Source organism: Mustela nigripes, chromosome X (assembly GCF_022355385.1).
Source record: "Mustela nigripes isolate SB6536 chromosome X, MUSNIG.SB6536, whole genome shotgun sequence".
In the NCBI taxonomy this organism is placed as follows: Eukaryota; Metazoa; Chordata; class Mammalia; order Carnivora; family Mustelidae; genus Mustela; species Mustela nigripes.
Genome location: NC_081575.1, coordinates 38976793 through 38998218, shown reverse-complemented (window position 1 = coordinate 38998218; position 21426 = coordinate 38976793). Strand labels below are relative to the sequence as shown.

At 35.4% G+C, this 21426-nt stretch overlaps 1 protein-coding gene across 1 annotated transcript in view; it reads left to right on the top strand.

Moving 5' to 3' along the window:
- COL4A5 (collagen type IV alpha 5 chain) overlaps window positions 1–21426 on the top strand; it is a 244700-nt gene that overhangs the window by 95547 nt on the left and 127727 nt on the right. Inside the window, exons 3-4 of the mRNA XM_059385657.1 lie at window positions 13365–13454; window positions 20135–20179. Coding sequence (XP_059241640.1) covers window positions 13365–13454; window positions 20135–20179 — 135 coding nt within the window. The remainder of the gene's footprint in view (window positions 1–13364; window positions 13455–20134; window positions 20180–21426) is intronic.

Here is a 21426-nt window from a genome sequence, read left to right as displayed (position 1 = left end):
GAGTGAACAAATAGAGAGTCACAACAGAGCACTGGAAACTTAAATAAAGGGGAAATCGATTTGAAAAGCAAAATATGAGAAAGAGCAATTCACCAGTTAGACTTTTAACAGCAGAATCGTGATGATGAAAGAAAGGGTCAGTCAATTTAAAGGTGAATCTGAGGAAAGATATAATCTGAAGAAAAAAGAGAATAAAAAGAAAACAAAAGCATAGGGCCTCACTGACCTGTGGGACAGTATTACAGGGTTTAATGCAAAATGTAAATGGAGTCCTGTAACAATGGGAGAGAAGAAAACAGGGGAGAAAAAGGAATAATAATTAAAGGGGCAGTAGTAATGACAAGAATTTCTCACACTTGGTAAAAAATACAAATTTACAGGTATAAGAAATTTAGTACACCACAAGCAGAATAAAAATGAAGTTATACCTAGGCACATCATAATGAATCAACTGAAAAAACAGATTTAAAGAAAATCTTGAAAGATGCTAGAGAAAAATACACATTACATACAGGAGTACAATGATAAGAATGATGCCAGATTTCTCATCTGAGAGAATGGATACTGTACAATAACGTAAAAACATTAGAGAGTTGAAAAATCTGCAAACACAGTTGTTATATACAATGAAAATAGAAATAAAGACAAACACAAAAACCAGACTCTTAAATACAGAGAACAAACTGGAGGGTGCCAGAGGGAAGGTTGTGGGGGATGGGTTAAATAAAGGAGGTAAAGATGTATAAATCTCCAGTTATAAAATAAACAAGTCATGGAGATGAAAAGTACAGCACAGGAAACATAGTCAACGATAATGTAATAAAGTTACATGGTGACAGGTGGTGACTACATTTAGGGTGAACACCGAGTAATGTGTAGAATAGTGGAATCAATATATTGTACATTTGAAACTACTATAGCATTGCATGTCAACTACACTTCAATAATAAATTTTAAAAATAAAATAAAATAAAATTTAAGACATTAATAAAATGAGGTAATTCTTCATCAGCATATCTGCATTAAAGGAATATAAAGAAATTTCTTCAGGCTAAAGGAAATGTGGATTTCTGGGAAGGAATTGAAAGCACTAGAAATAGTGTATATATGGGTAAATATAAAAAATGATATCTTTATCCCCTCTCTAAATTTACTTACAAGACATGAGACTATTCATTTAATTTTTTTAGTAATTGTACTGAATATCTTATTTCATTTTTTAAGTTTTTATTTTAATTCGATTTCATTAACATACAGTTTCTGGTGTATAACATATCCATACATCACACAGTGCTCATCATGATGATTGTAGTCCTTAATCCCCATCACCTACTTCATCCCATCCCCCCACATACCTCCCTTCTGGTAACCGTCAGTTTGTTCTCTGTAGTTAAGAGTCTGTTTCTTGATTTCTCTGTCTTTCTCTCTCTCCCCTGTGTTCATTTGTCTTTTTTCTTAAATTTGACATATGAGTGAAATCATATGGTATTTGTCTTTCCCTGACTTATTTCACTTAGCATTATACTATCCAACATCATCTGTGTCATTGCAAATGGCAAGATTTCATTCTTTTCATGGCTGAGTAATATTCTGTTATTTATATACATACACCACCTCTTTATTCATTCATCAACAAGTATACACATGGGTTGCTTCCATATCTTAGCTATTGTAAATTATGCTGCTATAAACATAGGGGTACATGTATCCCTTTGAATTAGTATTTTTGTATTCCTTTGGTAAATACTCAGTAGTGTGATTGCTGGATCATAGGGTAGCTCTATATTTAACTTTTTGAGGAACCTCCATACTGTTTTCCAGAGTGGCTGCACCAGTTTGCATTCCCACCAATAATGCAGGAGGGTTCCTTTTTCTCCACATCTTTGCCAATACCTGATGTTTCATGTGCTGTTGATTTTAACCATTCAGATAGGTGTGAGGTGATAGCTCATTGTAGTTTTTTTTTAAATAAGAAATTCATTTTATTTATTTTTTTTAATTTTTTTTTATTTTCAGCATAACAGTATTCATTATTTTTGCACCACACCCAGTACTCCATGCAATCCGTGCCCTCTATAATACCCACCACCTGGTACCCCGACCTCCCACCCCCCGCCCCTTCAAAACCCTCAGATTTTTTTTCAGAGTCCATAGTCTCTCATGGTTCACCTCCCCTTCCAATGTAGTTTTGATTTGCATTTCTCCAATGGTAAGTAATGATGAACATATTTTCATGTGTCTTTTGGCCATCTGGATGTCTTTGGAGAAGAGTCTGTTCATGTCTTCTGACCATTAAAAAATATATATCAGCTAATTTTATTTTTTTTTCATCCCCACAAGAGTCCTCTTTATTTTTTTTTTAAGATTTTATTTATTTATTTGACAGAGAGAGAGATCACAAGTAGGCGAGAGGCAGGCAGAGAGAGAGGGGGAAGCAGGCTCCCCGTTGAGCAGAGAGCCCGATGCGGGGCTTGATCCCAGAACCCTGAGACCATGACCTGAGATGAATGCAGAGGCCCTAACCCACTGACCCACCCAGGCGCCCCCAGGAGTCCTCTTTACTACCTATCACCAGCAACTCAAAGTATGTTCTCTTAACTATACAGTCCCTATGGTTTGCCTCCCTCTCTGTTTTTTTCTCATTTTATTTTTCCTTCCCTTCCCCTAGTCATCTCTTTTGTTTCTTAAATTCCACATATGAGTGAAATAATATATTTATTTGTCTTTCTCTGACTTACCTCACTTGGCATTATACTCTCTAGTTCCATCCATAGTTGTTGCAAATAGCAAGATTTCATTCTTTTTGATGGTTGAGTGATATTCCATGGTATATATGCCACATCTTCTTTTTCCATTCATCAGTTGATAGACATTTGTGCTCTTTCGATAATTTTGCTATTGTTGATAGTATTGCTGTAAACATTGGGGTGTGTGTGCCCCCTTCGAATCAGCACTTTTGTATCTTTCTGTAAATACCCAGTAGTGCAATTGCAGGGTCATAGAGTAGCTCTCTTTTTAACTTCTTGAGGAACCTCCATACTGTTTTCCAGAGTAGCTGTACCAGCTTGTGTTCCCGCCACATTGTAAGAGGGTTCCCCTTTCTCCACATACTTGCCAACATCTGTTGTTTCCTGAGTTGTTAATTTTAGCCATTCTGACAGTCATTCTGGTTTTGATTTGTATTTCCCTGATGATGAGTGATATTGAGCATTTTTTCATGTGTCTGTTAGCGATTTGTCTGTCGTATTTGGAGAAATGTCTGTTCATATCTTCTGCCCATTTCTTAACTGTATTATTTATTTTTTGGATGTTGATTTTGATGTATTCTTTACAGATTCTAGAGTCTAGCCCTTTATCCTACATGTCATTTGCACATACCTTCTCCCATCCACCAGTTATCTTTTAGTTTTATTGATTGTTTCCTTCAGTGTACAGAAGCTTTTTATCTTGATGAAATTCCCAGTAGTTCATTTTCACTTTTGTTTCCCTTGCCTCTGGAGATGTGTCTAGTAAGATGTTGCTGCAGCCATGGTCAAAGAGTTGCTGCCTGTTTTTTCCTCCAGGATTTTGATGGTTCCTGTCTTACATTTAGGACTTTAATCCACTTTGAATTTCTTTTTGTGTATGGTGTAAGAAAATGGTCTAGTTTCATCACGTCACTGTCATTTTTCCAACACTACTTGTTGAAGAGACTGACCTTTACCAATTGGATATTCTTTCCTGTTTTGTTAAAGATTAACTGGCCATATAGTTGTGGTTTTATTTCTGAGTTTTCTATTCTGTGCTATTGATTTATGTGTCTTATTTTTGTGCCAGTATCATACTGTTTTTACTACTGTAGCTTTGTAATATAACTTGAAGTCTGGAATTGTGATGCCTCCAGCTTTTTCTTTTTCAAGATTACTTTGGCCATTTGGGCAAATATTTAGACAAATCCACAATCATAGTTGATAGATCCTAATACACCTATCTTAGTCATTGACAGAACAACTAGAAAAAAAATTCAGTAAAGGCATATATGACTTGAATTCCATTATTAACAACCTAGAACTAGTTGACATATATGAAGTCCTACATTCAATTATAGAATTTTTTTCCCCAAAGGCAGATGGAATTTCTCCATGATAGGCCATATGATGTGCCATAAAATGAGGCCCTATTAATTCCAAAAGATTGAAAACATAAGTATATACTCTCTGACTACATGGAATGAATATGAAATCAATAATAATAAGATATGTAGAAAATTCCCTACTATTTGGAAGTTAGCAAACACTATTCTAAGTAACTGATAGACCAAAGGAAAAAGCACAAGGAAAATTAGAAAATATATCAAGTTGCATAATGATTAAACTGCAGTATACTAAGAATTTTAGGATGGAGTTAAAGCAGGGCTTAGTGGGAAATAACTTTAAATACCTATGTTAGAAAAGAAGAAAGCTTTAAAATTACTGACCTACATTTTCCACTTAAGAACCTGGAAAAGGACAAGTAAATCAAATTTAAAATAGGGAAAAGAAGGAAATACACAGTAGAGTACACAATTCTAAGACAGTATAAAACTATAGTAAACATAATTGTGTGTTAATAGCAAAGAAAGAGACATATAGATGAATGGAACAGAATAAAATTCTGTAAATAGACCCACAGGTACGTAATGAATTGATTTTTTTTTTTAACAAAAGTGCAAAGGCAGTTAGGTAGAGAAAAGATAGTCTTTCAACAAATAGTATTGGAACAACTAGACGTGCATATGCACAAAAATGGACTTTGGCTCATTGCTTGCACGATATATAAAAATTAACTCACAATAGATTGTAGAAAAACTTAAATCTGGGGGTGCCTGGGTAGCTTAGTCATTAAGCAGCTGCCTTTGGCTCACGTCATGATCCCAGGGTTCTGGGATCGAGCCCCGCATTGGGCTCTCTGCTTTGTGGGAAGCCTGCTTCTCCCTATCCCACTCCCCCTGCTTGTGTTTCCCCTCTTGCTGTGTCTCTCTGTCAAATAAATAAATAAAATCTTTAAACAAAACAATACAAAACAAAACCCCTAAATATAGACATATTTTAGAAGAAAACCTAGGAGAAAATCCTTATTATCTGGCAGATATTTGTTAGGATACCAAAAACACAATCTATCAAAGAAAAGGTTGGTATCTTGAAACACTGAAAAAATAAAGTAAAATTAAAAAAAGAAATGGTTGGTAAATTTTATTTCATCAAAATTAGGAAATTATTCTTTTTTGAAGACATTGTTCAGAGAATGAAAAGACAACCCACAGTCTAGGAAAAAATATTTGCAAATCACATTATCTCATAAAGAGTCTTATATATAGATTATGTAAAGGAATTTCAAAACTCATTAATAAAACAACGCCCAAAATAAAATTAAATTAGAAACAAAGTAGCAAAAGATTTTAAGTTACTTCACAAACTAAGATATGTAGATGGCAAATAAATGCATGAAAAGTTACTCAGCATTATTAATTAGGGAACTGCATAATAAAACCATAATAAGATACCACTATAAACCTACTAGAATGCCTAAATATTAAAATATATCCATACTAAGTATAGATGAGGGTGGTGAGCAACTCGAACTATTATAGATTGCTGGTGCAAATACAAGATGAAGCAAACCCTTAGGAAAAGTTGGACAGTTTCTTTAAAAGGTAAGTGTAAACCTATCAGATGACTGTCCTTTCCTAGACATTTACCTATGAGAATTGAAAGCATATGTCTGTGCATGAGTAGTATATGAGTTCATGGTAGCTTTATTTGTAATAACCAGAAACAGGAAATAACCTAATTACTATTAACAGGTGGGTGAATCAACAAATCATAATACATTTGTACAGTGAATACTACTCAGCAATAAAAAGGAAAGAGCTATTGACATATACCACAACATGTCTAAATCTGAAATAATTATGCTGAATGAAAAGTTAGAGGAGTGCATTCTATATAAGTCCATGTATATGAAATTTTAGAAAAAGAAAATTAACTTATAGTGACAGAAAGTCAGTCATTACCTGGGGGGACTGAGTAGAGGCATGAAGAAAATATTATAAAAGGGAACACAACTTTTTATATTTTATATATATTCATGTTCACTTCAATATTATATTTAATTAAAGACTTAATTTTTTAGAGTGGTTTTAGGTTCACAGCAAAGTTGAAAGACGTATATAGAGATTTTGCATATACCTCTAGCCCCACACATGCATACATGCATAGCTTCCCTATCAAGATCCCAACCAGAGTGGTAAGTTTGTTGCAATTGATGAACCTACACTGATGCATCATTATCACCCAAAGTTCATAATTTGGCTTAGAGTTCACTCTTGGTGTTGAATAAACATTCTGTGGATTGGGGCAAATGTATAATGAATGACATGTATTCATCGTTATATTATCATATGAGTATTTTCACTGCCCTAAAAATCTTTTGTCCTCCACCTGTTCATCTGTCACTCTCATCCCTGGCAACCACTGATCTTTTTACAGTCTCCATAATTTTGTCTTTTCCAGAATATCATATAGTTGGAGTGTGCAGTCTTTTCAGATGGGATTTATTTCACTTACTAATATGTATTTCAAGTTCCTCCATGTCTTTTCATTACTTAATTGTTCATTTCTTTTTAGTGCTGAGTGATATTCCATTGTCTGGATGTACCAGTTTGTTTGCTTGTTCATCTACTAAAAGACATGTTAGTTGCTTCCAGGTTTTGGCATGATGAATAAAGCTGCTATAAGCATGCATTTGTGGGTTGTGTGTGTGTGTGTGTGTGAGAGAGAGAGAGAGAGAGAGAGAGGATATGCTTGAAACTCCTTTGGGTAAATACCAAGAAACATTAATGGATCATATAAGTATATTTAGTTTTGTAAGAAACTGCCAAATTGTCTTCCAAAGTAGCTGTATCATTTTGCCTTCCTACTGGCAATGAATGAGGAGGGTCCCTTTGCTCCACATCTTTGGCCCTATATTTGGTGTTGTCAGAGTTTTAAATTTTGGCCATTCTAAAGGATGTGTAGTGGTATGTAATTGTTGTTTTAATTTGCATTTCCCTGATAACATATTAGATGGAACATCTTTTCATATGCTTATTTGCCATCTGTATATCTTCTTTGGTGAGGTATCTGTTAAAGTCTTTGACCCATTTTTAAAACAGGTTGTTTATTTTCTTATTGTTGAGCTTTAAGAGTTTCTTGTATATTTCAGATAATAGTTTTTTATCAGATGTGTCTTTTGCAAATATTTTCTCCCAGTCGGTAGCTTGTCTTCTCATTCCAATTACACTTTAACAGAGCAAAAGTTTTTACTTTTAATGAAGTCCAACTTATTGGTTATTTCTTTCATAGATTATGCCTTTGCTGTATCTAAAAAATTATCACTATACCCAAGGTCATCTAAATTTTCTCCTATGCTGTCTTCTAGGAGTTTTATAGTTTTGTATTTAGGTCTTTGATCCATTTTGAGTTGATTTTTAGGAGGAGTGTGAGGTCTCTGTCTAGATTCTTTTTTTTTAAACATATAGATGTCTAGTTGAGCAACATTTGTTGGAAAGATAAGGGAATTTTTGTGAGTGATGGATATGTCCATTATTTTATTGTTACATATATGAAAATAATTTCAAATTCTATACTTTAAATATGTCATATTTATTGTATGTTAATTGTACCTCAATAAAACTGCTTTAAAACAGTAAGTTTAATACATGAATAGTAAAGTATATCAGTTCTGCCAAAGAAATGTGTCCAAGTGCACACTGCTAAAAACAAAACTTGCTACACTCCTGATGACAAGAAACATATCAGATAAAGGGCTAGTATCCAAGATCTATAAAGAACTTCTCAAACTCAACACCCCCCAAAAACAAATAATCCAGTCAAGAAAATGGGCAGAAGACATGAATAGACATTTTTCCAAAGAAGACATCCAAATGGCCAACCAATGCATGAAAAGATGCTCTGCATCACTCGGCATTAGGGATGTACAAATCAGAACCACAATGAGATGGCTCCTCACACCTCACACCAGTCAGAATGGCTAAAATTCACAACTCAGGAAGAAATAAATCTTGGCAAGGATGCGGAGAAAAGGGAACCCTCTTACACTGTTGGTGGGAATGCACGCTGGTACAGCCACTCTGGAAAACAGTATGGAGATTCCTCAAGAAGTTAAAAATTGAGCTACCCTATGACCCAACAATTGCACTACTGGGTATTTACCCTAAAGATACAAATGTAGTGATCCAAAGGGGCACGTGCACCCAAATGATTATAGCAGCAATGTCCACAATAGCCAAACTATGGAAAGAACCTAGATTTCCATCAAAAGATGAATGGATAAAGAAGATGGGATGCACACACACAGACACACACACACATTCATATACATATACATATACACACAATGGAATATTACTCAGCCATCAGAAAGAATGAATGCTTACCATTTACATTGACACATTGACATGGATGGAACTGGAGGGTATTATGTTGAGTGAAAAGTCAATCATCGAAAGGCAATTATCATATGGCTTGGCTTCACTCATGTGGAATATAAGAAACAGGGCAGAGGGTCATAGGGGAAGGGAGGAAGAACTGAATGCAAAGTCATCAGAGAGGGAGATAAACCACAAAAGATTCTTAACTCTAGGAAACAAACTGAGGGTTGCTGGAGGGGAGGTAAGTGAGGGATGGGGTAATTGGGTGATGGGCATTAAAGAGGGCATGTGAGGGGCGCCTGGGTGGCTCAGTGGGTTAAGCCGCTGCCTTCAGCTCAGGTTATGATCTCAGGGTCCTGGGATCAAGCCCCCGCATCGGGCTCTCTGCTCAGCAAGGAGCCTGCTTCCTCCTCTCTCTCTGCCTGCCTCTCTGCCTGCTTGTGATCTCTCTCTGTCAAATAAATAAATAAAATCTTAAAAAAAAAAAAAGAGGGCATGTGATGTACCACCCACATTATGAGCACAGGGTGTTACATGCAACTGGTGAATTACTGAACACTGCATTTGAAACTAATGACACACTATATTTTGGCTAAATGAATTTAAATAAAAATTTAAAAAAAGAAAATAACCAGCTGACAACTTATAAAATTCCTGTTACATAGCTAGTAACTATGCTTATCATGGTGAATATAGCTTAATGTATAGAATGTCAAATCACTGTGCACACCTGAAAATGGTATAACATTGTATGTCAACTATACTTCAATAGAAATTATAAAGTAAAATACAATTCATGTCACACTCAAACATTACCTAAACAAGGTGTTCTCCTCTACCAGTGGCATCAGCATCTATTGGGAGCTTGTTAGAAATGCAGGCTCTATAGGAGACCTACTGAATCTAACTCTAACCAGTTAATCTGTGTTTTAATAAGTCAATCAAGCAGTTTTGATGCAAGCTGAAGTTTGAGATCATCTAACCTAAATTATCATCATTTAGCAGTTGTCAAAGGTCAGTATTTTTGTTCTCCTGATTATATACATCAAATATTTCTTTGTACTATATAATTACAAAAACAACATAGAAATTACTCAAAAAGAAGACAAAATTGCCCATAATTACATTTTTTAGTTAATAATTGTTTTCATTTGTCCATTAAATGTATTGCCTTGCCCATATGTTTGTATTACAATTTTGCAATATTATAATCCAAAAACAATTGTAATTTCAATGGTCATTATAGCAGTTTGTCCCCCTGTTTATTTTTTCTATCTTTAGAAATCCAGTGTTTTCCTGTTAATTTTGTATCTCTCTTGAGAAAGCATTCTTAAAATTATTTTTTCATTTCCATGATCAGGTAATTTTCTTATTGTGATTATAAAGTGCCCTTCTTGTAAAATTGAAACACTTTTATGGGCACCTTTGACTGACAAAGTACATTTTTTTTCTAAGTAAATCAGCTTGTTATTCTTTTTAATACTAGCTTGTGGTATATAAAAGAACTTTAGCACAAAAAGTTATCCTTTGTATAATTTCCCCGAACCCTAACTTATACTTTTTCTGTATTTGGAGCAAAAACATTGCCCATAAGTGTTATATAATCAATTAAGGAAGTTCATTCATAGAATCGATATTTTCTGGGTATTTGTTCTGTTGGTTACTAAGAATGCAGTGATGGGGGATGCCTGGGTGGCTCAGTGGGTTAAAGCCTCTGCCTTCGGCTCGGGTCGTGACCCAGGGTCCTGGGATTGAGCCTCGCATCGGGCTCTCTGCTCAGCAGATAGCCTGCTTCCTCCTCTCTTTCTGCCTGTCTCTTTGCATACTTGTGACCTCTGTCTGTCAAATAAATAAATAAAAAATCTTAAAAAAAAAAGAATGCAGTGATAGAAATAGCATGATCAATTAGATGAAGGGGTAATGGAAAGAGTAGAGTCAAGATTATTACAAATTTGTGGTCTACATTGTGCTCTTTCCTGGAACAGGGAAGATGGTAGAAAGATAATGAACTCAGTGTTTTTTATATTAAATTTGCTCTTGGGAAAATTACACAATTTTTCTTTGTCCCAATTCTTCATCTGTAGAATTGAAATAATGGTGGTATTTACCTCATGTTGTCACTGGGAGAATTAAATAAATAAAACCTGGGAACACTTTAGAATAGCTCGATATATATTTGTTATCATTATTGGTGAGTTTTCTGTCCCTGTGAGATATTCAAGTGGAGATATTTAAAACAGTTGGCCCCGTGAGCTTAGCTTTTAGGGGAAAAAAAAATGTGTGGATATTTGAGATCTCCCGGGGAGAGAGAGAGAAGGGTCAAAAAGGGAATCCAGAGTAATAGCAATATATAAGGGACAGGCAGAGAGAGAAGATTACTCCACAGTGAAAAGTAAGAGTAGTTTTTTATTTAAATATGGGCAGGCAGCATAAGCTAGTTTTTTCTATTAAGATTTTATTTATTTATTTGACAGAGATCATAAGTAGGCAGAGAGGCAGGCAGAGAGAGACAGGAGGAAGCAGGCTCCCCACTTGAGCAGAGAGCCCGATGCAGGGCTCAATCCCAGGACCCTGGGATCATGACCTGAGCCGAAGGCAGAGGCTTTAATCCACTGAGCCACCCAGGTGCCCCAGGATAGTTTTTTTTTTTTTTTAAAGAAGTTTGGCCTTCACAAATAGATGTACTATTGCCATTTTCCATGTGAATGTTAGCAAATTATAGTAAACTGTAGATTAGTTTTAAGGACTGAATGATTGCCTTGCCACCAGTAGCAAAGGCAGGCAAATAGCAAATGTGAACCTTTCATACCATCTGTGGGAATTAGATAGAAGACCCTCCCTCACCCCACCTCATGGCAGGCTTCTATAGCTTCTATTGCAGGAAACTTTCTACCTTTTAAAGGCTGGGGATTGTTCTTGAAATTCTTTTCGCTACTGTACATTAGGTGCCCTTCTCTCTTCCTTGGTATAATACTGCTCAGTCAGCTAGATAGGAACACAACATTATTTAACTGTAGTATCAGGAGATTTTGGGTATATAGTTATGTTAATACACACACAAGCTTTTTAGCACTCTCCACTTTCAATTTCTGGTTTATTCTTCTCTTATGTATAGCCCAAATAGCAGTTTTGCTTCTAAAAAAATAGCTCTCTTCAAGCATTATCCTCAAGTTTTGGCAGAGAGATGTTTTAAATACTAGTGGAGATCCCAGAATGTAGCTATGTTTTCCACTTATGGAAATCTACTTGAACTATATTTTTTTCCCTCTTAGCTTCCTTTCTGACTTGCGCTTGCAATCACATTTCTACTACCAATTCTCCCCAAAATGGACTATGTAACAATTTGAGACAATCCAGCTCTAGAAATTTTGAACCTTTTGTTTTTTCCCTTTTGCTCTATTTCCCTCAAAATAATTGATGAGGTTGATTAATACTAAATTATCATAATTATATGGCTAATTAAAATAACAAAGAAATATATTTATAGAAAATAGAAAACATGTTAACATGTCAATAGTAGGTATTGCCAAAACTATAGGAATGTTTAGACCTACTATTAATTGGCTAACATTTGCTTCATTGCCTTTGTCACTGGGAGTGGAAACTGACCAGAATAGTCTCTTCATAGTACTTATATTTATTGTGAGTCAGCATAACAAAGAATTATTTAATATAAAATTATCGAAGTTATCTAGACTAAATTTAGTACTTACCACACACACATTCCGCCCCCCCCCACATACACACACTGAGGGTGTAATAAAAATCTACCCTACCTTAACCTCTAGGAGTATGTACCTCCAATGGTCCATTAGTCAGTTGCCTTATAGATATGGATGCTTTCTCTTTCTCAGGTGCTGCCTAGGCTGTCACTGTGGATAGGATCTGGTAAAAGGGTTCCTAGAATGAGGTCCAGAGCCTCTGGCCAGAGACTCAGCCTTCAAGCCTTAGAAAAGTAGAGGAACTATTTTCAGCTCTGCAGTTGGGAGCACAAGCCTTAGAGCTGTGAGCCCTCAGGGTTCTCAGACTTAATAGTGATGAGTTTGCTTTCTGTGGTTGGATCTCCTAGGGGGTTCAGGGCTCACACTCTTTCCATAATTGGCTATATGCAAGTTAACTAACCATAATATGTTGATATAATGATATATTAGTATAGATGGCAGCTCTATATGCCCACCTGTCTGTGCAGATATGCATATCAGGCAACATTGTATAGATGCTGATCAAATGTAGGAAACCTCACAAGTAGGTTAGGAGTCCTTATGTGCTGGTGTTGATAAGTGCTGTGGTCGGAACTGAGACTTGAGTTCAGTTCAATTAGTAATTCTGAGTAGAGGAAAACAGGTAAATGTTTTTTGTTCTTCTATAATGACCATGTATTCCTTTTTGTATTAATTTTACAACTAGAAGAAATAAAAAAATTTTTTAATGTTCTAGAGCCCTTTTCTGACTAATTTATCTTGTCAGCTAATGAATTTCTATTCTGGATAATCCTGCAACTGCCCTACTCTGGAACAAATCTGAAAACTTCTCAGATGGTTTTTTTTTACCCTTCTTCATCGCTGCACCATACTTATTTTATGTTTCCCCTACAGACCAGTTTCCTGGATTTATTGCTGTCTTCCTTGTTAAACTCTTGATGTCAATATATTTAAACTTTACCTTATCTCTGATATGCTTTTTAGTTTCATAAGAAAACAAGAGACTACATTACAATATATGATATAAATTCAGAATGGTTTGTGGTTTTCCACTTACATCTTGTAGGTTTTCCCATGTTAGTAGATATTATGATTTTAGTATCATTAAATCAACATTCTCTAGTCTTTGGGTTCTTTTTAATCTCAACCATACTCATGCTTGAAAATTCACAAATAACTTCATCACAAATAATATTCACTTTGTTTAATTGCAGGGGGAGAGAGGATTTCCAGGTTTGGAAGGCCATCCAGGTTTGCCTGGATTTCCAGGTCCAGAAGGGCCTCCAGGGCCTCGGGGACAAAAGGTATGTGTCAGGTTGCCAACCAGTAATACTAGAGGCATGAAGCCATCTTTAATGTGGGACTAGGTGTCAAATCAACTAAGAAGTTACTGGATTATAGCCAGAAATTAGTGTCTAAATAAAACAATAGAATAACTAAGAGTTTATATTTTATTGTTGGTTTAAAAAACATGAATATTACTGCCATATTCAGATGTTTTTGGAAGATGCTGTTAATTGGATGTGTTTATTGAGATCTTTAACAAAAATTAAGTTTTGTCAGGAGCTCAGCTGAGCTGGAGAGCTAAACTGCCAGGTGTCAGAGTAGCTGATTAAGAAAACAAGCCAAAATGAAAGAAACCATCAAGCCTTTTACTGTGGCAGTGTAATAAGCAAAATGTTTAACCAGCAAAAGCACCAGCTTCCCCACTGTTCCATTTTTCCCCATGAAACAGTACCAGTGAGGACCTCGTCTTTGTTGGCCAGCAGGAAGTTAAGGGCTGTGCTGTTATCTAACACTGTTTGGGCCAAGGAATTGAGGCTCGTCCGTTCTGCTGCTAAAACTGAAGTAGTTTCATTAATGAGTTAAGTAAAGGTCAAAGACAGGTTGCACACACATTTTTGGAATTGAATGACCCTGAGTGGGAAAAGTTGCCTGGAGAATACACATGAGTATAATCGATAATACAACATGTCATTTCTCAGTAACCAGAGTACCTGGTTTTTGGAATTCTTCTCTTTCTCTGTTTAGTTTGATATACTCAGTAGGAGGGGCTGTCTTGAATACGTGACAGTCTCTTACCAATGCCCCATGTGTACATGTTATATTGGTAAAAATGTTGAAGGCCTGACTTTTATAAAAGAAATAGTACCCCAGGGGAGACACATACACAGTGCTTGGTAGTAGGGGTCAGTGAGCCAGAAGTCCCCTCTGGTGGGTAGAGTACTTGAGTAGAATTGGAAAAATTTGTGTAGGGTGAGCACAGTTATGGGGAGTAGGAGGCCACCACTACTGAGGTCAAAATAGGCCCAGCGGCACATCCCACTTCCTTTTTCCCAGATGCTTCAGTTAATCCCATCTCAGAAAGGAGCAATATTACCTGTGAGGAGGCATTTTGTTTCTGTACTCTCAGAGTCCAACTGTGGGAACATCAGGTCCAGTGTAATAAGGTTGGGGTATCTGAGGTGCTAAAAAGTTCCATGTTTAGAGAAATGTCCATTTGTTATATTCAGTGGCACAGCAGTAAGGTATTTATCTATGGAATTGAATGGAGGGTGACATACTCAGCGGTTTATCCAATTCAGACTGGTGACAGTTTCCTGGGACAGGTATAGCAGTGAATTTGGTGAGGTAGAAGTCACATAGGCTATTCTGTGGGAGAGAGAGATGAGAGGATAGATCCATATAGCCTTTCTGACCTGTACCCAGGCTCATGGATCCAAAGGTGCCATTGTCCTATCCCCACTGACTGCAACACAGGTAGTCGCTCCTTTACCATTAGTGAGGATAGCGTCTTATGTGCACTTTAAGATAGGGAATGGGAAGAGAACATAGCGAATATTAAGATTCGGAGAAGTTCCTGGGTTTTCTAAAAACAGTTCTTTCGGTTGATGGTCCTTTACCTTCTGTATTAGGTAGACTGGTGAACTCACAATGAAAAGGCCAGTTCTGTTCATTTGCCTAGAAAGGAAAAGTAGTCTAAAAACCTTTTTTTCCCTAATCTTATTTCACATAATAGTGGTACATTATGTTACTAGAGTATTGAGATGAAATGGATATTCATCAGGTAGTCTTTCCAATAAAGGAGGGAATTAATTTAAATACATAAGTACTTTTAAACACTTAACTATATCAGAGCATAGATTGGGCATGTGTGCTTGGGCATGACCTCTGAGGAGGTGACAGTACATCATGGTAGTTTTGTTAGATTCAAGAGCAGAAGGGACCTGTGCTGAATTTCCTGAGTGGAACTTTATGTATGTGAAGGAAAAAGCAAGACTCTAAATGACTACATAGAAGTTAAGAAGATGGGACATTTAACAGAATTTCTTAGGGCTAATGAAGTGTAAAAACAGCAGAATGTTTCTTGTGTACCCAGGAGTGGCACAGAAATAGCAGAGAGATCTGAAAGAGTAAAGTGGTTGGAACTGAGCACCAAGTCAGCAGTAATCCATACATACTACTAGTGTGGGACATCTCAGTAATTCCAGCTGGGATGGGGACTGTCCCACCCTTCAACAACTTGGAGCTCCCTACGTTCTCCATAATTTAGGCACAGCATTACAAAAATGAGGTGGGGACTTCAATCAACTGAGGTTAAATTTCAGTCATGTTAGTGAAGTGTGTGCTTTGAAATAGAAATTAAGCTGAACCATAGAAAAATGAAGTGACATTTCTTGCACCTGAGTTTGCCCAGGAATAGGGGCTAAGTTTCTTGTGTACCATGCTAATTGAGACGTAGCACTTTTAATAAAGATTTGTGGCAGCTTAAAAAAAGTTAACTACATCCAAATCCCTTTGAAATAGTGTAGCATTAACTAGAACTATTGTACAATAGTATGGTAATTTTTTAAAGGTGTGGTGGTATGCATTTTAGATTTAGAAAGTAGTCCAGTATTTTACTGTGATTCCATTTTAATATCTGTGTAATGAGAAGGCTGTACTGCTTTCCAAACTTTTGGTATTCTAAATTTGAAACACTTTGTGACTCTACCACCAGTATGACTTCATGCTTCCCAGCATAGCTGAATTTATACTTGTTATGTGATTCAGTGTTCTAGTATGTGTATATATATATATTAACATATATGCCCAGTCAAAAATTTCATAGGATTGTTCTTTAATCTTTATATCTTATATATGAAAGTAAAGATATATTAAACAAATACATAATTAGGAATGTATAGATATAATTTTCCAAAGGATTTCTGTATTCTTAAAAATAAAATTTAATAAATTTTTGATAGATAATATATTCAGTTTTTTGAAAATAAATGAACATAAATTAAGAAAGTACATAATGAAAAATATTTCTTTTCCACCTATGAACATTAGCCACTGAGTTTTACATATCCCTAATAGGTACCAATTTCTAATACTTTCTTGTGAATATATTCAGTGGTTTTTATGGATATGCATATAGATACAAATATATACATGCACACACATGCTCATATACACACAGACACACTTTTACCTCCCTTTGTTTATAAAGTGGTAGCATAATCAACATGTTTGACCTTTGTTTTTCATGTAAAGCACATTGTAGATACCTCATATCAGTATACACAGAACCTTCTCATTATCTTTTATAACTGCATTATATTCCATTGTGTATGTAAACCATAATTTTTTAAGCCAGTCCACTATTGATGATCAGTTAGATAATTTTCAGGTTTTTTTCTTCTACAAACAGTGCTACTAAGATGTACAATTTTAATACACTTCCTTTCCCCCATGAGGGGTTATCTCTTTACTAGAAATGATATTGCTAGCTTAGAGGGCTATTTATGTATTTTTGTATTTTTATGGATACTGCCAAATTGCCCCACAAGAAGTTGTATGATTTATCCTTGGCTCAGCAATATACAAGAAGAGCAGTTTCCTTATACCTTATACCTACCTGTATCATGAAATTCGGCTTTTTGTCAATCAGATAGATTAAAAATGAATGGTCTTTCAATGCTTTTAGTTTGTATTTCTCTTACTAAGAGTGAGATTAAGCTTTTTTCATAGGTCAAAGAATCAGTTGTGTTTTCTGTGAACTGTCTGCTATGACCTTTAATTTGCCCATTTTTCTATAGCATTCTTGGGGGATTTATGTGTTAATGAACTATTTATATATTAGGGTGATTACCTTTTGTCCGTGTTGTGAGTTGCAGTTATTTCCCCTAGTTTGTCATGTCTTTGCTGAGTATGTGCCTGTGTTTGTGCATGTGTGTGTGTGTGTATTTATGTGTCTCTGTGCGTTTCTCAGGGGTCCTTTGCAGCTTTTGGATTTGAGTAGGAAATGCCTTTCCCACTGAAAGATTATAAAATAATTTTCCCATTTTTTTCTTCTAGTATTTTAATAGTTTGATTTCTTCATGTAAATATCTATTTCTAATTCATTCTTGTGTATGGTTTGTTATATAGGTTCCACCTATATTTATTTTCCAGACGTCCTCACAAATGTGTCCCAGTGTAAATTTCCCCATTGATTTGCAGTGCGGCTTTCAGTATAAACCAAATTACATGAATATATGGACTTGTTTTTAGACGTTCCATACTCTTTCAATGATACACTTTTTCAAATATCAGAACAAAACTATTTTGATTATTGATGTATTATGCTGTATTTTTTTATCTGACAGGGCCAGTTTCCCCTTAATGTTCATTTTTCTTTTTTCCAGAATGTTCCTCAGTGTCCTTGCTTGTTTATTTTTCCATATAAACTTTAGAGTTGCCTTATTCAGTTTGGAAAAAAAAAAAAACCTCATGTTATTTCTATTTTTATTGTGTCACATTTTAACTAAATTTGTTGAGAATTGACCATTTTTTTTGTTGACTCCTATTATCCAAGAACATGGAATGTCTTTCCATTTATTTTCATTTTCCTTTTTGAACTTCAGAAATGTTTTAAGCTTTTCTTCTTACGAATCTTGTACATTTCCTATTAAGATTGTTCCTAAATATTTTACCTCTTTTTGCTATTATAAATTGCATATTTTCTTCCATTAGGTTTTCTAACTGGTAGTTAATATTTAATAAAGCTATTTGTTTTCTCATATTAATTTTATATACAGTCACATAGTTATCTTTCTGAATTACCTTACTGATTATAGTAGTTTTTCATGTAATTTTCTTTGCTTTCCTTGCATGCAATCATATTATTTGCAAATAGTGGTAGTTTTGCCTCACCTTTCCAATTTTTATACCTCTGTTTTCCTCTTATTTAACCAGGTTGGTTAGGACAACCAGCACAGTATTAAGGAATCTTTGTCTTATTTCTGCCCTTAGTGGAAAGACGCAAAAAGATTCATTAAGCAAATAGCCTTCTGGTTGTTTTAAAATAGAATTAGATTTACTTTAATCTCCTTAGAGATGCATCTGTTGTGGAAAGAGTTGATTATTAAACTTTCTAAAAAGCAAGGTATAGTAGGCAGAATAACATCTACCCCCTAATGATGTCCATGATGTAATCCCCAGGACTTGTGAATATGTTAGGTTATAGAGACAAGCAAAATTAAGATTGCAGATAGAATTAAATCTTTTATTCAGCTGGTCTTAAAGAAATTATTCTGGATTATCTGGGTAGTACCACTATAATCACAAGGGTCCTTTAAATGTGGAAGAGGGAGGCAGAAGAGTCAGTGTCAGATTGATACAATGTTAGAAAGATTCATTCAACCATTGCTGACTTTGAAGATTGAGGAGGGCCATGAGTTGAGAAATGCTGGCTGCTCTAGAAGCTGGAAAAAAGGAAATGGATTATCCTCCTAGAACCTCCAAAAAACAACAGGGTTCTGCCACAGAGACCACTGCCATACTTCTGACTTCCAGAACTCTAAGGTTGTATTGTTTTAAGCCACTAAGTTTGTAGTAATTTATAACAGTAGCATAAGAAACTATGGAAGCCCCACATAAAACATAGAAATAGAACTGCGCTGTTGGAAGGAGGTCTGTGATGTGGGCTTCAAGGAACCTCCAGTGGAACCTCTAAGGTTATGAGTTGTGTAATTCAGAAACCACTTGTGTAAAGCAAGATGTCCCAGGTTAATAAAACCTATCTAAAGCCTCACTAGCTGCATACTCCACTGAAATTCTCATCTTTTGGAGTAGAATTGGGTTTTCTTTATTCCATTAAAAAAACTAGTTAATAAAAACTTAATGAAGCAAAACTTAAAATTCTCAGCAATGCAATTGTAATTTAGAAATGGGTACATAGATTAACACAGAGGTGGGAAGACCTCTTTTTCATGGAGTCTACAGAAGAAATTTAGAAAGTCTATGGTTCTTTCTTTCCTGAGCTCTGCCAGTAGAAAGTGCCTTATAAAACAAAGCAAGGGTTTAAAATGGCAGACTCGAGAGCAGCACATATTTGAGCTCAGAAATGATGCTATTTGGGGCACCTGGGTGGCTCAGTCATTGTCTGCCTCTGGCTCAGGTCATGATCCCAGGGTCCTGGAATTGAGCCCAGCATCAAGCCCCACATCAGGCTCCCTCTTCCGCGAGCTTGCTTCTCTATCTTCCACTCCCTCTGGCTGTGCTTCCCCTGCCATGTGTGTGCCCTCTCTGTCAAGGAAATAAAATCTTAAAAAGGAAAGAAATGATACTCTTTATTACCAGCATGGCAAGAAGATTGGCACAATATAGAAACTGCCCAGATTTTCAGCTTGTATTTGGGTTATGCATGAATGATTTGAGGTGTATCAGTACCACTATTTCATCTTCGTTTTGTATGATTTTCAGGGTTCACTTTACAGATAAAAAGTTTCTGCTACATGTCAGCAGTTTTCTTCTCAATAAGTGAAGACCTTTTTTTTTTTTTAATAACTTACCTCAGTGCTTTCAGTATCGATGATAAATGCTTCTTTCTTAGGTATATAAGTTTCTCACTTTCACAAAGATTCACAAAAATTTAAGTCTCATCGTTATAATGTAAAATTAGTTATTTGAGGGCTATTTTTGGAGGAACAAGAACTAAATATATTGTGTTTTTCAGGGTGATGATGGAATTCCAGGGCCACCGGGACCAAAAGGAATCAGAGTAAGTGATATTTGCTGTATATCAAAAGTTTCGCTCGTCAAAACAGAGAAAAAGCAAATGAAGTATTGTGAGACAACTGAAAAAGATCATATTAAAATGAAAAAATAGAAATATAGTCTTTAAAAAGTTAAATGTAAGACTTGGTATATGTCTACAATTAGCCTTTCTTTAGTATTTTGGTAGTTATCTATGTATCCAGATGTCTGCTTAAACTAATGTAAGATTTTAAATTAGTTTATGGATAAGAAATACAAAAGTGATAAATTCTAACAGTTCATCAGTTTATTAAAAACATGTATCCTACATTAAACCAGAACTTCCCAACCATGTGATCTCAGTCCTCTGGGTTCAGGTTGAGTACCCTTCTTGTGTACCATATACAAATATAATTTTCTTTGTTATCTTGAAGAGAGTCAGTTTGGGAAGCTCTAATTTAAATCACTGTGTTAAAAAGTAACTACTTTGGAAGTATACAACATTTTCTCAATTCTAAGATGTATAATTTTTCGTGTTAATGTTCTGAAAACCAGGTTTTGTCTCAAAATAGAAGTGCATATTTAAGTGATTTTTCTGAAAAGCTTTTAGGTTGACATATATCTTTCATTGTGTTTCAGAATTGGGGGAATCTAGTTTAAAAATAGTCCTGGCTTTTGGAAAACCGTATTTAACTTTTCTGAGCCTCAGTTTCTTCATTTGTTAAATTAGAGAGTTAATACAATCTCCAAGGTGCTTTTTAGCTCCAAAATTCTGTGTTCATAGATTGACAAGGCCCTTTAATACAAGTATAAAGTACATGAGTGATGACATAACATATTTATTTATGTGACAAAGAAAGTTAAACATTCTGATCCCTTAATCTCCAGAAATTTAGTAGCTGTACAAATTTTACATAAACATTAAAAACATTCTGTTTGCTGTATACTTCTTGACAACATATAGTTTGTTGTGCTACTCATGCCTGGTGTTTTTTAGGGAACTGGATAAACAGGAAAGAAACTCAAAACCTTGTCCATTCTTTGAATTACTATTTGAAAGTACCTGAGTAGTCTGTGTCCCTCAACTAGAACTTCAGAAGTACATAGGAATAGGTAACCCGATAGTTCCTCATCCTTGCCTCTCAGCCCATAGGCAATCTTGACATCCAAAATTTGAAAGACTTATTATGGAAAATTTTAAGCATACCCAAATGTACAGAGAATATAGTACAGTGAACCCCATGTGCCCATCAGTCAGCTATAAAAGTTAGC